This window comes from Sturnira hondurensis, unplaced genomic scaffold, assembly GCF_014824575.4.
Source record: "Sturnira hondurensis isolate 20B ecotype Veracruz unplaced genomic scaffold, ASM1482457v3 Scaffold0020787, whole genome shotgun sequence".
Classification (NCBI taxonomy): Eukaryota; Metazoa; Chordata; class Mammalia; order Chiroptera; family Phyllostomidae; genus Sturnira; species Sturnira hondurensis.
In genome coordinates, this window is record NW_028093418.1 from 4,834,698 (window position 1) to 4,848,844 (window position 14,147).

The 14,147-nt window shown below is 52.6% G+C and overlaps 1 protein-coding gene across 1 annotated transcript; it reads left to right on the top strand.

Moving 5' to 3' along the window:
• The first annotated feature begins 942 nt into the window (after nt 1-942).
• Nucleotides 943-3,355, top strand: FAM240A (family with sequence similarity 240 member A). Its single transcript, XM_037030538.1, has 2 exons — nt 943-1,242; nt 2,718-3,355. Exons 1-2 carry the CDS (start codon nt 1,100-1,102, stop codon nt 2,848-2,850), a joined length of 276 nt encoding a protein of 91 aa, XP_036886433.1. The 5' UTR covers nt 943-1,099; the 3' UTR covers nt 2,851-3,355.
• Nucleotides 3,356-14,147: the final 10,792 nt, after the last annotated feature.

Sequence of the window (14,147 nt, forward strand, 5' to 3'; positions counted from 1 at the left end):
ATCCCCTTCATAGTCAAAGTTGATCTTCAAAGACATTTTAAAGCTGAGACACTGAGGCCCCGAGGACAGATCGATGAGCAGAGAGAGGGGCATCGAGTTAACACACATACCCAGCAGAGTCCCTGGTGGGCTTCAAGCCCCTCTCCTCCCAGCAGCCCCACGGCCCCTCGGTCTCTGGAGGGGGCTGTGGTCCAGACCTCCATGCTGAGCTCCAGGCCCATGGGCCTCGAAGCCCCTTCCCAAGTCCTTCCCTTGGAGGTCAGGCCCCCAAGCAACTCACACTGCCTGGTACCACTGGAGGCCACGCCCTACGAGCCCGGCTCTGGTGTCCTGCATCTTTGTACAGACACAGCCACCGGAGGCTCCACCAACACCCCTCACCTTCATCCACCACCCCGTTGGTACCCCCAGAATACACTGTGACCCCGTCCACTTTTCATTATCTGTGCTGCTCCCACCCTGGGCACTGCTGCCCCCCGCTATGTCCAGGGCCCTCTAACTCTTTCACCCTCCAGTCCCCGCTTCTGACCTGCGGGCAGACCCACCGAGGTCTGGGAGTCAGGCAGAGGTTCTTCATGTAAAATAGCTGCACACTCTCCAGTGTCTGACGAGTATCAGTCCACACCCATGCACACTGCTTGCACCACACACTGGGACTGTGTTCCGTGACGACCCCTTTAGCAAAGGGCTTGGAAACCTTCCCAAGTCTGTGGTCTGCCTTCTGCGAGCTATGGCTGCAGGAGCACAGGCAAGCTCTGTGACCCCACAGGCGTCCCACCTGTGCGTGGGGACGGTGAGGGCCACGTGTGGGGCATTGGGGTGAGTAGTTGTGCCCACTGCCTGCACGCACTGCTGTTGATGAAGAGTTGAGACGCCATGCTTCGGTGCGGGGGAAGGAAGGACAGAGGTATCTGCAGCGAGCCCGGGACCTGCCACGCTGCTGTGTTCCCATCACTGGATCCCGAGACTGTCGTCCCTCCTGCTGCTGAGGGTCTGCACCCGGGCCAGGGTGTCCCTCGGGTAAACGAGACGTCCGCGCGCTAGAGAGTCTGGGGGAGGGGGGTCCACGAAGTTCGGCTGATGCTTTCTCTTTCAGGGGATGAACAATCAGTACGTGCGCCGGGAGGTCTTCTGCCGGAACACCTGTCACGAGCTCAAGCGCTTCTGGGAGAGGGAGATCGGCAAGCAGACTTGCTACCGCGAGTCAGAGGAGCACCGCCTGGGAAGAAGCGCACTGCGAAAGTACGTGGCTAGTCTGTCTGTTTCTTATTACTTCGTTTTTAGAAAGAGACTTTCCTTTTTAGGGCAGGTTCACAGCAAAATTGCGCATCCTTGTGTGTCTATTTCTTTATGCATAATTGATTTTCCCAGAAGAATGCCAGGTGGGCATCTCAGAGGGTGAAATTATTTAAACTTTCCACGTATATGTTGCTGCCACCACCTCTAGTTCACGAATGTGTACCTATTTATCTTTATAAATGGGGGGGGGGATCTCTCCTGTCACTGGGTCTAATGCATGAAGGTCACACCAAATTTGGATTTCACTTTTTTAATTCCACTTGACAACCTTCACACTTTAATTGGATTGTTTACATCATTGAAATCGATTGGTTTGGTTGGGTTTAAATCTACCATCTTGTCAGGCTTTCTATGTCATCTTTTTCTGCCTTCCTTCAGATCAAATATTTCTACAATTCCATTTTATCTCCTTGGTTGGCTTTTTCGTGATATCTTTTGGGGCTGCTTTAGCGGCTGGTTTAGGATTTAGATGTGTGTCCTGACCTTGCCACGCCTGCCTTCAGGGCCGCATCGCGCCCCATGCCGTGTAAGAACCCCAGCACTGCAGCCCCATTTTCCCCCTCCTGGCCTTCGTGCCGTGGTAACAAGTGCATTTCGACTTCCACCTGTGCTATAAACGGCTTGTGGGCTGGAAGGCTCTCTCCAAAGGGAAGGCCAGTCATCGTGAACTGCAAGGCGCCGCTGCTGGAATCTCAGGTGGAAGAGTGAGGCAGGAAATGCAGGTGAAGATTCTTTGCGTGTTTCCTGGTTCACTGCGCTATAAATAACCAGAACCCCGCAGGGAAAACCAGAAGCACTGCCTCCAGGGGCTACAGTATAAGGAAGAGGGCAGAAAAGTCAAGGTCGTTAGAGGAAGAGACTTCAGCGCTGGGAGCCGCAGCAGGCTCACAATTAATCGTTTAGATTTCAACCACTGATTATGTTTAAATAGAAAGGAAAAGTTACTAATGTGCACCCATGCAGCTGCCTCATCAGATGCTTGCATTCCACTGGGACCCCATTTCCAAGGGGCGCCATTTCCATGGGGCACCATTTCCTTCTACTTGAAGGGACAGCCTTGCACATGCGCTGTGACAGTCTATCAGTGATGAAGTCTCTGTTTTTACACACCTGAAAACCTGTTTTTCTAGGACAGTCTTGTTGGGTAAACAATTCTAGACTGACAGAGTTTTTCCCCCAACATGTTAAAGATCTTGCACTTTCAAGGAAAAGTTAAGAGGATTGAGATTAGAACACTTTGAACAGACAAGAGAGTTCCAATATGTATGTAGTTAATTCGCAAGTCCTCTGTATTCCCTCTACAGCCTGAAAACACACACACACACACCCCTTCAAGGGAAAACAGGAAGGAAGCTTCCCTTGAACCAACAGTCAAGGAGTGAGCCCTCCCTTTCTGTGGGTCTTGTTCCTACTTCCAGGCTCAGAGAGGAATGGAAGCAGAGGCTGGAAACCAAGCTGAGGCTGCGGAACAATCAAGATGAGACTGAAAAGCAGGCCAACGTTGGCCGTGAGCTCCTGGATTCACTGACACCGGAGGGCACAAAGCCCTGAGCCCACTCTGCCGGGATACCAGTCAGCACACACAGCTGGCCCCTCTGCTACGCCACACAGGTCTCATGCCACTGTCTCCCCCACCCGTGGGGGGTTTACCTGCAGCCCCTTTCCCAATGCTCTCTGCATGTCTTTAAAGGCGAGCTTGTTTAATACCAAAGCTCCATGTCTAGTATTGAAATCCAAGTATTTTCACTTCTAAGCACACTAGGGGGATGAGCTTCATGGCCACACTCGAGGCCTTGCACAGTAGTGTCGCTCCACGCTTTTCTCCCAAGAAACAGTCTCCTCTCATCCTTTCTCTTGTTTTCTTTTTATGAGAAGAAAAATGCATCTATCTGCCACAGTAAAAATACTGTAAATAGTCATTAAAATAAGGTTTGCAAATCAATTGACCTAATGCCATTTTTTTCTTCATATGAAATTAATTTTGGCTTATTCAAAAACATGCTTCTCTAGACCTCTTCCATAAGATCAGGGTCATCTTAATAAAACTTGGTTGCCTGCCACTACCTTGCATGTGTTTTATTGCTTTATTTTTTAAATATTTTATTTATTTATCTTTAGAGAGAAAGGGAAGGAGAGAAGGAGAGAAACATCAATGTATGGTTGCCTCTTGTAAGTCCCCTGCTGGGAACTGGGCTGCAACTCAGGCATGTGCCCTGACTGGGAATTGAACCGCGATCATGAGGTTCGCAGGCCTGTGCTCAATCCACTGAGCTACACCAGCCAGGGCTTATTGCTTTATTTAAAACCACCACTTGCTTGCACTGGTTAACTCCCTGCCAACTCCACTAAAGTCTATCCGGCCACCCTGACCCAGTGTCTGCCATACAGATTCTGAATCATGAAATGTCACCGCCACTCCCCAGACCTCCCTCAGGTCCCCGGTACAGGGCTGCTGATTCTAACAGTGTAAAACGGTACTGGGCCTGGGGCAACAGTTTCCATCCAGGCCCACGGAGCAGGGAGGTGCCTGTGGGAAGGTGCACGACAGCTGGAAGTCACACCTTCCACACACAGGGGCCGTGTGACCAGGAGACACAGGCCAGGGGCGAATCGGGACTGTAGCCAGTGTGGCTTTCCAGTCCTTGAAACACCCTGATGTGCCACGAGGTGCTCCGTCCGCATCCCCCAGGGGCCAAGAAGGCTGCCTCCCAGCATCAGGAGGCAGCAGGAGGCCAGCAGTGCTGGGGGGCATCTGCCCAGGCCTCCCTCTTCTGTGACCGGGGCACAGGGCTCGGAGCCCTCCCACCTGATAGGGTCCCTCATGCAGTCTGGGATTCAACTCAACTAATAAACTACGAATTCCAGCCAGGTTCATTTGGGGCCATTTTGATGAAAGAGCTTTTGTTGGGCATAGGAGGAAAATAGAAATTAAATAGAGGGAGAAGAGAAGACACGGCTTGTGGGCTGGAAGGCTCTCTCCAAAGGGAAGGCCAGTCATCGTGAACTGCAAGACGCCGCTGCTGGAATCTCAGGTGGAAGAGTGAGGCAGGAAATGCAGGTGAAGATTCTTTGCGTGTTTCCTGGTTCACTGCGGGCCAGGCACTGTGCTACAAATAATCAGAACCCCGCAGGGAAAACCAGAAGCACTGGCTCCAGGGGCTACAGTCTAAGGAAGAGCAGAAAAGTCAAGGTCGTTAGAGTAAGAGACTTCAGCGCTGGGAGCCACAGCAGGTAGTGGGTACCTTGGCCTCTGGAAGCTCCGTAAGGACAGGCTGGTTAAGCTGAGGCTGGTTAAGCCCAAGTAATCACCATGCAGGTGAAGGTGAGATTCAGGGCTCCCGGGTCCTGGAGCTTTGAGGGGATACTTTCAGAAACGTTGAATGGGAGTGAGAAGAAGGGGTAGCAAGAGCAGAATCTGCGGAAATCATCGTGCACAGCTTGTTGGCACAAGAAGGTACAGTGGGGTCCTGGCCAGGGCAGTGCCACACGGCCACGGGCCTGGAGGGTTGTCCGGCACCAACAGGTGGGAGGACCGAGGTGGGAAGGCCCGCTGGGAGCACCCGCAGATGCCTCTCCAGAGAGGCAAGAAGGCCCACGCTCGGGCACTCACGCAGCCCAGACAGGGAAGAGAAGGGAGAGAAGTGTGAGGGCCATTATCTCACAGCACTGGAGGCCGTGAGTCCAAGATCAAACGCCAGCATGCTCCGCTTCCTGTCTTGTAGACGGCCACCTTCTCACCGTGTCCTAACATGGCACGGGGGTGTGAGTGCTATCTGATGTCCCTTCTTGTAAAGGCATGGTTCCCACCACGAGGGCCCCACCCCCATGCCCTCATCTAAACCCAGTTGCCTCTCGAAGGCTTCAATCTCCAAATACTATCACATTGGGGTTTGAGGTTTCAACCTGTAAATTTAGATGGTGGGGCAGGGGGGGTACACAATTCAATCAAAAGCAGAATGGGAGACTTGAAATCTGTGTATCAAGCTCTGGACACATCACATTTATAAAACTGACCAGGATCAACACAGCAAATGCTGCAATGCATGGAACACAGCCCAGGTGTCACGCTGGCCTCTGGGTAGCCCACAGCAACGCAGCCAAGGCTTTGACAGGTAATTGACACGTACAACACAGCCCACAAACACAGGCCAGGACATGCCTTCTCAACACAAATAGATTGCCTGCCCTGCTAAAATAGATATGTAAGAAGGAGAGAGAGTCTCATAACCTTGTACTCAAAATTTCCAGGCACAGTCTAAAATTTCACAAGCCGAGGCAATCCCAACTCAAAGGAGAAGGGTAAGGAACAAACCAAGATGCTGGAATTGTCCATGAGGCTATCCAAGCAATTGTACCAATGCTCCAACAAGCAATCACAAGCACTCCTTAAGCAAACTTAAAAAGTAAGAAAATGGAGGCATAGGTAGACACACTGTGCCTCCTCCCTCTCACAATCAAAAGAACAACAACAAATTTAAAAACAAAAAACAACCAGAAGTGCCAGAAAATTGAACTGTATGGAAGTCTGACAACCAAGGAGTTAAAGAAGAAACATCCATCCAGACCGGTGGGAGGGGTGCAGATGGACAGCCAGGTGGAGGACTCACGTCAAGGCAGCTCCTGAAGGATGTGGAGGACTGGGGCGGGAAGGCAGTGGCTGGCAGGCTGGGCGGTCCCACATTGCATGTGGATAAAACAGGAGAAACAACTAGGGAGTGAGACGGACTGCAGCAACCCAGGTTTCCAGCCCTGGGAAATAAAGCCTCAAAATCTCTGATTGGAAAAACCTGTGGGGGTTGCAATGCAGCGGCCAGAGAAACTCCCAGCCTCCTAGGAGAACTCACTGGAGAGACCCACAGGATCCTAGAATGTACACAAACCCACCCACCCGGGAATCAGCCCAGAAGGGCCCAATTTGCTTGTGGGTAGTGGGGGAGGTGACTGAAAGCCAACCCAGAGCCCAGCAAGCAGCATTGTTCCCTCTTGGACCCCTCCCCTACATACAGCGCCACAATACATGGATGTGGGTTGCCCTGTCCCAGCAAATCCCTAATGCTCTGCCCCTTACTACATAACAGGCTCACCAAGACAAAAAAAAATGTGGCCCAAATGAAAGAACAGATCAAAGCTCCAGAAAAGATGCAACTAAGTGAGGAAGCGATAGCCAAACTATCAGATGCACAGTTCATAACACTGGTAATCAGGATGCTAATAAGAATTGGTTGAGTATGGTCACAAAACAGAGGAAAAAATGAGGCTATGAAAAGTAAAATAAAGGAAAATGCACAGGGATCAACAGTGACAGGAAGGAAACTTGGACTCAGATCAATGGTTTGGAGCAGAAGGAAGAAAGAAACATTCAACCAGAATAGAATGAAGAAACAAGAATTCAAAAATATGAAGAGAGGCTTAGGAACCTCCAGAACAACTTTAAATGTCTAACATGTGAATCACAGGGGTGCCAGAAGGAGAAGAGGAAGAGCAAGAAATTGAAAACTTATTTGAAAAAATAATGAAGGAGAAATTCCTCAATCTGGCAAAGAATATAGACTTCCAGGAAGCTCAGAGAGTTCCAAAGAAGTTGGACCCAAGCAAGAACACACGAAGGCACATCATAATTACACTACTCAAAATGAAAGATAAAGAGAGAATCTTAAAAGCAGCAAGAGAAAAAGAGAGAATTACCTACAAATGAGTTCTCGTTATACTATCAGCTGACTTCTCAAAAGAAACCTTACAGAGAAGAAGGGGCTGGAAAGAAGTATTCAAAGTCATGAAAGGCAAGGACCTACATCCAAGATTGCTCTATCCAGCAAAGCTATCATTTAGAATGGAAGGGCAGATAAAGTGCTTCCCAGATAAGGTCAAGTTAAAGAAGTTGATCATCACCAAGCCCTTATTATATGAAATGTTTTTTAAAAGATTTTATTTATTTATCTTTAGAAGGGAAGGAGAAAGGGAGAGAAAGATCAATGTATGGTTGCCTCTCATGAATTCCCTGCTGGGAACTGGCCTGCAACCCAGGCATGTGCCCTGACTGGGAATCGAACCGTGATTCTTTAGTTTGCAGGCCCGCACTCAATCCACTGAGCTACACCAGCGAGAGCCTATATGAAATGTTAAAGGAACTTATCTAAGAAAAAGAAGATGATCAAAAATATGAACAGTAAAATGACAACAAACTAACAACTATCAACAACAGAACCTAAAAAAAAACAAAAACAAACTAAGCAAACAAGTAGAACAGGAACATAATCACAGAAATGGGATCACATGGAGGGTATTCAGTAGGGAGGGGGAGAGGGGAGACTGGGGGAAAGGTACAGGGAATAAGAAGCATAAATAGTAGGTACAAAATAGGCAGGGGAGGTTAAGAATAGTATAGCAAATGTAGAAGCCAAAGAACTTACATGTATGACCCATGGACATGAACTAAGGGTGGGGAATGAGGGTGGGAGGGGGCGTGCAGGATAAAGGGGAAGAAATGGGACAACTGTAATAGCATAATCAATAAAATATATATTTTTTAAAAATTCAGCAGAGAAATAAAAGTTATAAAGAACCAAATGGAAAGTTTAGAAAGATATAATAACCAAAGTAAACAAACCACAAAAATAACACTGGCTAAGCTCCACAGTAGACTTGGGAATGCAGAGAACACCAGTAAACTTGCACAGAGGTAATAAAATTATCTAATTTGAACAACAAAGAGAAAATAGTTTTCTTTTTAAAGAAGGAACAGAGTGTCCAGGGTCACCAAGAAGCAGCGGCCCGTGGGGCGGAGGCCAGCTTGCAGTGGGAGAGAGCCGGGAGAAGGTTCTAGCCCTGTGGGCCGGCTGTGGGCCGGCTGTGGGCAGGGGAAGCTAAGATACAGCAGGGCCGGGAAGACCTGGGCCCCACCACCGACTGGGGCCCAGAGGCTGAACGTGAAGGCAAAAACCTTTGCTGCCGCAGCAGCATCCAGTACAGCCCTAAGGCCTTGACCAGCATCGATAATGTGTTAGGAGACACAGAACTTATCTGTTGGGAGAATGAATGGAGGGCTCGCCTGGAGCACAGGCACACTGCTTCCTGAGGAACCCCTAAAGAATACCCCATTGAAAGCAGGGCTCAGTACACTGAATGAGTGTCTCTGGAGGCTATTTCCACCCCCTTCTAGTGGGGACCCTGCCCAGCCAGAGTTAGTCAACAGGAAACAGAATGATGTCACTTGCTAAGCCTCAGAGGCTTCTCCTTTTTTCCAAGGCCACTTCCTGACCAGGAGACTTTCGGTATTTCATAGCTGTCCCAATGTTTCCATTTGGCCTATAAAATGAAGGACCCAGCAGGGTGCAGTGTTTCTAGAACCTTCCCACATCGTGCTCAGTGCAGCCGTGTGCTCTGCGGCTTCTCTGCTTGCTGTTTTTCCCCAACAAACACAATCGTCCATGGGCACCCTGAGAGGCTTTGGTAACGGGCAGTCCCTGCCCCACGGTCAGCAGCCTCCCAGCCCCAGTGGCTGTCTTGGAGGACAACTCCCAAGTCGACAAAGGACTTGAGACAGGAAGAGGGACGGATACAAAACTGACAAGAGGAGGAGGAGGAGAGGGACAGCATCATTCTCTGGAAAACCCCGTGGACACAGCGTAGACGAGTTTGTTCTTGGTCCCACCCATCCGGCAGAGGCTGGCCAAAGCCATTTAGCTGGTTCGCACGGCATCAAGCCAACAGCAGAGGAAGCCAGCCCCCAGTGTAGACCTTGGCCACATCGCCCAGGCTCCTGGATCCCACCAGCTGAACAAGCCCCGTCCACAAAACATCAGGGATCTCTACCTTAGAAAGCCAGGCAGCTTTCTCTGGGACTAAAGGATGGATCTGGGTGTGGCAGAAGGTCCCAGCAATTGCACACCCCACGCTGGCGGGCAAGGAGGAAGTCTGGGAGACTCCATCATCCTCAACAGCCCTGGACAGCAAGCTGAGGCTGCTCCAAATGTTGTCCAGAGCCCAGGGGGTGTCACTGATCACTTCCACCAAAATCGGGGACAAATTTCGCACCATTTTTTGTGGTTGGATGACTCCCATTACAGGGAAAATGCCTCCGGGGTCCCATGCGTAGTCTGGGTAAACAAAGGCAGCCTTGTTTTGAGATCTTCGAAGTTGTCCGAGGACCACAGGACCCACTGGTGGTCCCTATGGTAACAACCCTCAGGTACAAGCCACCTACAGGCTTGACAGGATGGAGACGGGTGTGTGATGGGCACGGGGGCAGCCTTGTGGGACTGAGCCTTTAACCTGTGGGACCGGATACTGTCTCCAGGTGGACAGCCCCAGAATTGAGTTAAGTTGTGGGACACCCAGCTGCTGTCTGAGAATTACTTGGTGGTATTGGGAGGCAGTGAGGGACATATCAGAATTGGGGACCAGAGCCTTAGGGAGAACGCACTTCCTGGTCTTTCTCAGCTTCCAGAGGCCTCACATTCCTGTGCTCCTGCCCCTCCCCGACCTTCAACGTCAACAACAGGGTACCTCTCTGGCCAGGCCTCTGCAGTCCCCCCTTCCATCCTCTTCCACTCTGACTAGGCCCACCCAGATGGTCCAGGATAATCTGCCCACTGCAAGGTCCCTCACCTCATCACATCTGCAAAGTCCCTTTTGCCGCACAAGGTGACCCGTTCACAGGTCCTGGGGATTAGGTCATGGACACCTTTGGGAGACAATTATTCTGCCTTTGACCCCCAGCAATTTAAGACTGAAAAGGGAAAGCAAAACTTTTATAAAACAATTATAGGAAGCAGCTTCCTGTCCCTGGGACTGAGGGAAAAAATTGGAAGCCAAAAATCTTGAAACCCCACACTTGGAAGATGGGCGCTGTGGGACAGGAACCCAGAACCCCAAGAAAGGGGTGCATCTCGGCTGTCCATGAGGCTTGTGGGGGGCTTGGTGATGAACGGGTTCTGCAAACGGCAGCTTCAGCCCTGAAGAGCCTTCGAGATGCCAGCGCCGGGAGTCAGACTGGAGCCGGGCGGGAGGAGGGCGGCAAACCCCAACGGAGGGCCACTTAGCAGCTTCCAGCTGGGCACTGGTGGACAGTGGGAGACCTGCTTCCCAGGTCTTGTCCCTCCCGGGCATCTCCATGATGGATAAAGCGGGGCCTGTCCAACAAGCCCACTATTAAATGGAAATGCCCAAGAAAGGAGTAAACCAGCCGTAGATGGACCACCCCACCCGCATGGAAGGGGCCAGTCGTCCCCAGACACAGCTATCCCAGAGGGGGCTGGGCCAGCATCCCGGCTCCTCATGAGCTCCAGTACACTTGGTAGACCAAGGTCCCGCTGCAGCTGGCCAGGCATGGGAAGGACCGTTTAAAGCCGTGTATAAAGAAGACCCCGCCCCATGGACAGAGAGTGGACCGTGGTGCTTGTCCTGGAAAGCACCCCAGAGTGCGCCTTGTTGCATTTTCCCCCCTTGGAGCCGGTGGTCAATACACTGTTGATGTCATCTGGCACCTGACAATGGAACTGGATGATCGAGTCCCAACCCCTGTGGGGACAAACCCTGTGGCAGCAGGCTGCACGGGACCCATGCGCTCTGCTCAGCATACACACAGGCACCTGTGGAAAAGGACACTCTGGCCATGCACATCAGTGGGGCCAACAGGCTGACCCATTCTGCTCCACCCAGGTAAGACCCCAGCCACCTGGATGCGCCATCTCAGGAGGCATCAAGCTACAAATCAAAGCCAGGCGATGTCAGTACTCAGTGCCAAGGACATCTGGCTAATGCTCCTGACTTCCCCACCATCAAGTGACAAAGGGAACCCCAGGGGCCAGAGTCCAGCCCACTGACCCTGCCAGTCCTGGCAAACAGACCCTACAAACCCTCTCCCAGGGTAGCACGGGGTGTTGACTACAGTGGGTACCTTTTCCGGGTAAGACACAGTTCCCACGTGCAGAGTGAGTGCAGGCCATGCTATCCAAGAACTCCTCACTGTCCAGCTACATAGCTGAACTCCCTGGTGTCACAGACAATGCTGCCACCCTGGTGGCCAAGAGCACCAGCAGCAGGCTGGTGGGGTGGGGGTTCACGAGACACATTGCGCCCCATGGCACCCAATGGCACAGGTGCCATTAGACATAAAATGTCCCTGGCCAGTGTGGCTCAGTGGATTGGCTGTCATTCTTGCAAACTGAAAGGTCGATGGTTGGATTTCTGGTGGGGATACCTGCCTGGGTTGTAGGCCGGGTCCCCTGGTTGAGGGTGTATGGGAGGCAACCAATCGATGTTTCTCTCCCTCTTTCTCCCTCCCTTCCCCTCTCTCTGAAAATAAATAAAATCCTTTAAAAATAAAAGATAAAACGAACTCTCAAAAAAAACTGGAAAAAAAGAGTGGACGCATATTGTGGTCATGCCCCAGAAGTGCACCACCCATTTAAACACACTTTTCCATCACAAGGTGCGGAGGAGGGCGGGGTGAGAAAGGCCCACGTGACTGCAGCCACGTAAGGAGCCCTTCAGGAGACAGGCCCCTGGGGCCCTTGGGCGGCAGAGAAACGGCTTGTGTGGGAGTCCCACCTGCGGCTTCTCTTACCTCCTGCCCACACTTGACGGGTGGGGCAGTTACGGATGCCGGGGACAATGCTCGTGAGCGTGAGGTTCCAGATGCTCTGAAATGGTGCATTGTAATCACCTGGGGATGAACCCAGCCAGTGGGTGTGGCTTGGAAATGGCGGACTTCTCAGGGGGAAGTCTCCGCACAGCAGGTCTGGGTCCTGCCGCCCACGGCCATGAGAGCAGAGCCACCCAGCTGGAGGGGTAAGGAGCACCTCGGACTCTGGGAGTCAGAGATGACACCGTCAGGTCTTTTGGCTCCCACGCGGCACGCCCAGCCCAGCCTGTCATCTCAGAATGCCATGATGCCTTGTCCTTGACTGTGACCACTGCCCTCGCTCTGCCTCCTGGGCCCTGACCTCTCAGACTTTTGGGGGAGGACCAGCGACTTGGGAGGCAGGATGGCTACCCAAGAGGAATTTCCTAAACCAGACTGCTCTCCCCCGGCTTCCTGGTATTACAGCCCGTCCTCCGGGGTCTCTCCCTGCTGCCCCAGCTACTGCTTTCAGCTGATTGCTGGGCTGCCATCCCCTACATGCCCCTCCCCCGCACCCCCACCAGCTGTTCTTGGATTAATCCTAATCCCTAACTCAAGCCCTAACACTGACCTTGACCCTGACCTAACCTTAACACATCCCTGTCCAAGGGGGCAGTCCAGCCCCTCGATCCCACAGTGGGCAGCCATCCCTGTGGGAGAGGCGACTGCTGAGGCCCTGTGGCCCTCACTTAGGTCCCTGCTCAGAGCACATTAGCCATGGGCAAGGGGCTGCGCTGCCCAGCACAGGCTCCCAGCACCCTTGGGGGTGACCTGGATAGACAGAGGCTTAGTCAGGACCAGGGCCCTCCGAGATGCCACCGGCTCCCACTTGCAGACACTATAGACCCCATTTCTCCAGCTTCCTTTCTCTCTGCCCAGCAAGTGCAGGGGGTCTGCCAGTGTCCCCGGGGGGCAAGGAAGCCAACCCTTCTCACCTGGAGGGAGCTGGGACCTTGTTTCTTATGTTCCAGACCATCACCCATGCACAGCCCAGGGGTGGCACTGTGGTCAGTCTGGTGAGGTTGATGACCGAGGGACAGAAGCGATCCCTGCAGGGGACATCATGGGGCCACCCTGTACCCCTGCCCCTTTCGGAACACCATCCCCACCAACCACAACTGGGTCAAAGGCTGTAACCTGGTCACCACAGGACATTTCCTCCAGCAGGAGCTCAGTGCCCTGCAGACCAGGGTGATGCCAGACCGGCATCGCACAGTCAGCTGTGGGCAGGGCCCGGTGCCCAGGCAAGGTCAACCTGAGCCCTGGAGTAGACAGAGAGGGCAGCTGTCTTGTTTCTCTCTCCTGTGGCTGTGCCATCAACTTCCCGTCTATTTGCAGCCCAAGGCTGGCCCAGCCTCCATCTCCGTGTGGGTCCCTGCTTGCCCTGGTTGTGCATGAGGGGCTTCTGCTCGCACAGATGCACCCTGGCCGGTCTTAAACGCAGACCTGCCCTGGGGTCCAGGGCCCTTCACAGTCCAACCTTTCCCGATTTGACCTGCTTCCACTCTCGTCTCCCACTGCTGTGGACACGGGCCCAGGGAGAGGGAGCAGGCACCCACCTGCCACTTATCAGTAATGTGATGGGGACGCCACAGGGGTTTTCGGCAAAACCGGAGCCCAAGACCCTTTGTTCTGGTGGCCACACAGCAGGAAATCAGTTAGAGAAAGCCTCACCCCTCCCTTCCCGACAGAGGCAGCCAGGTCTCTAGCCACTGTCCCACACCATCTCTGAGATTCATGGGTGCCCCCCCGGGTACCTCCAACCCTGAGGCTCCCAGTGGGGAATCCAGCCTTCAACTCAGGCATACTGGACTTTCTCAGAGCCTCCCTCAGCCCTTCCCTCGCAGGCTGAGGTGTATTCTTCATTTACAAGAGGCACACCTGGAGCCAGAAATGGTGACTGACCTGCTTCAGTACAGGGCAGAGTGGCAGGTTGGGCCAGTAGCTGCGTAAGCACACCCTTCCCCACACTTCACCCCAGAGCAGGGGTGGAAGGAGGCAGGTCCCCAGGAGACTGCTCCTGGGAAGAAGGCTGGTAGGCAGAGGGGTCACTAGCAGCCTGGAGCCTCTGAGCAGGAATGGGAAAATGGGGAAAGACACCGACAGCGACTCAAGAATTTCAGTGACAGCCCAGAAGGACTTCCAGGACTCCAGCAAGATGGGTGAGAGATCCTTTATCCTGCCAAGCCCATTTTACACACTGCCACACTGAGGGTCGGTCATG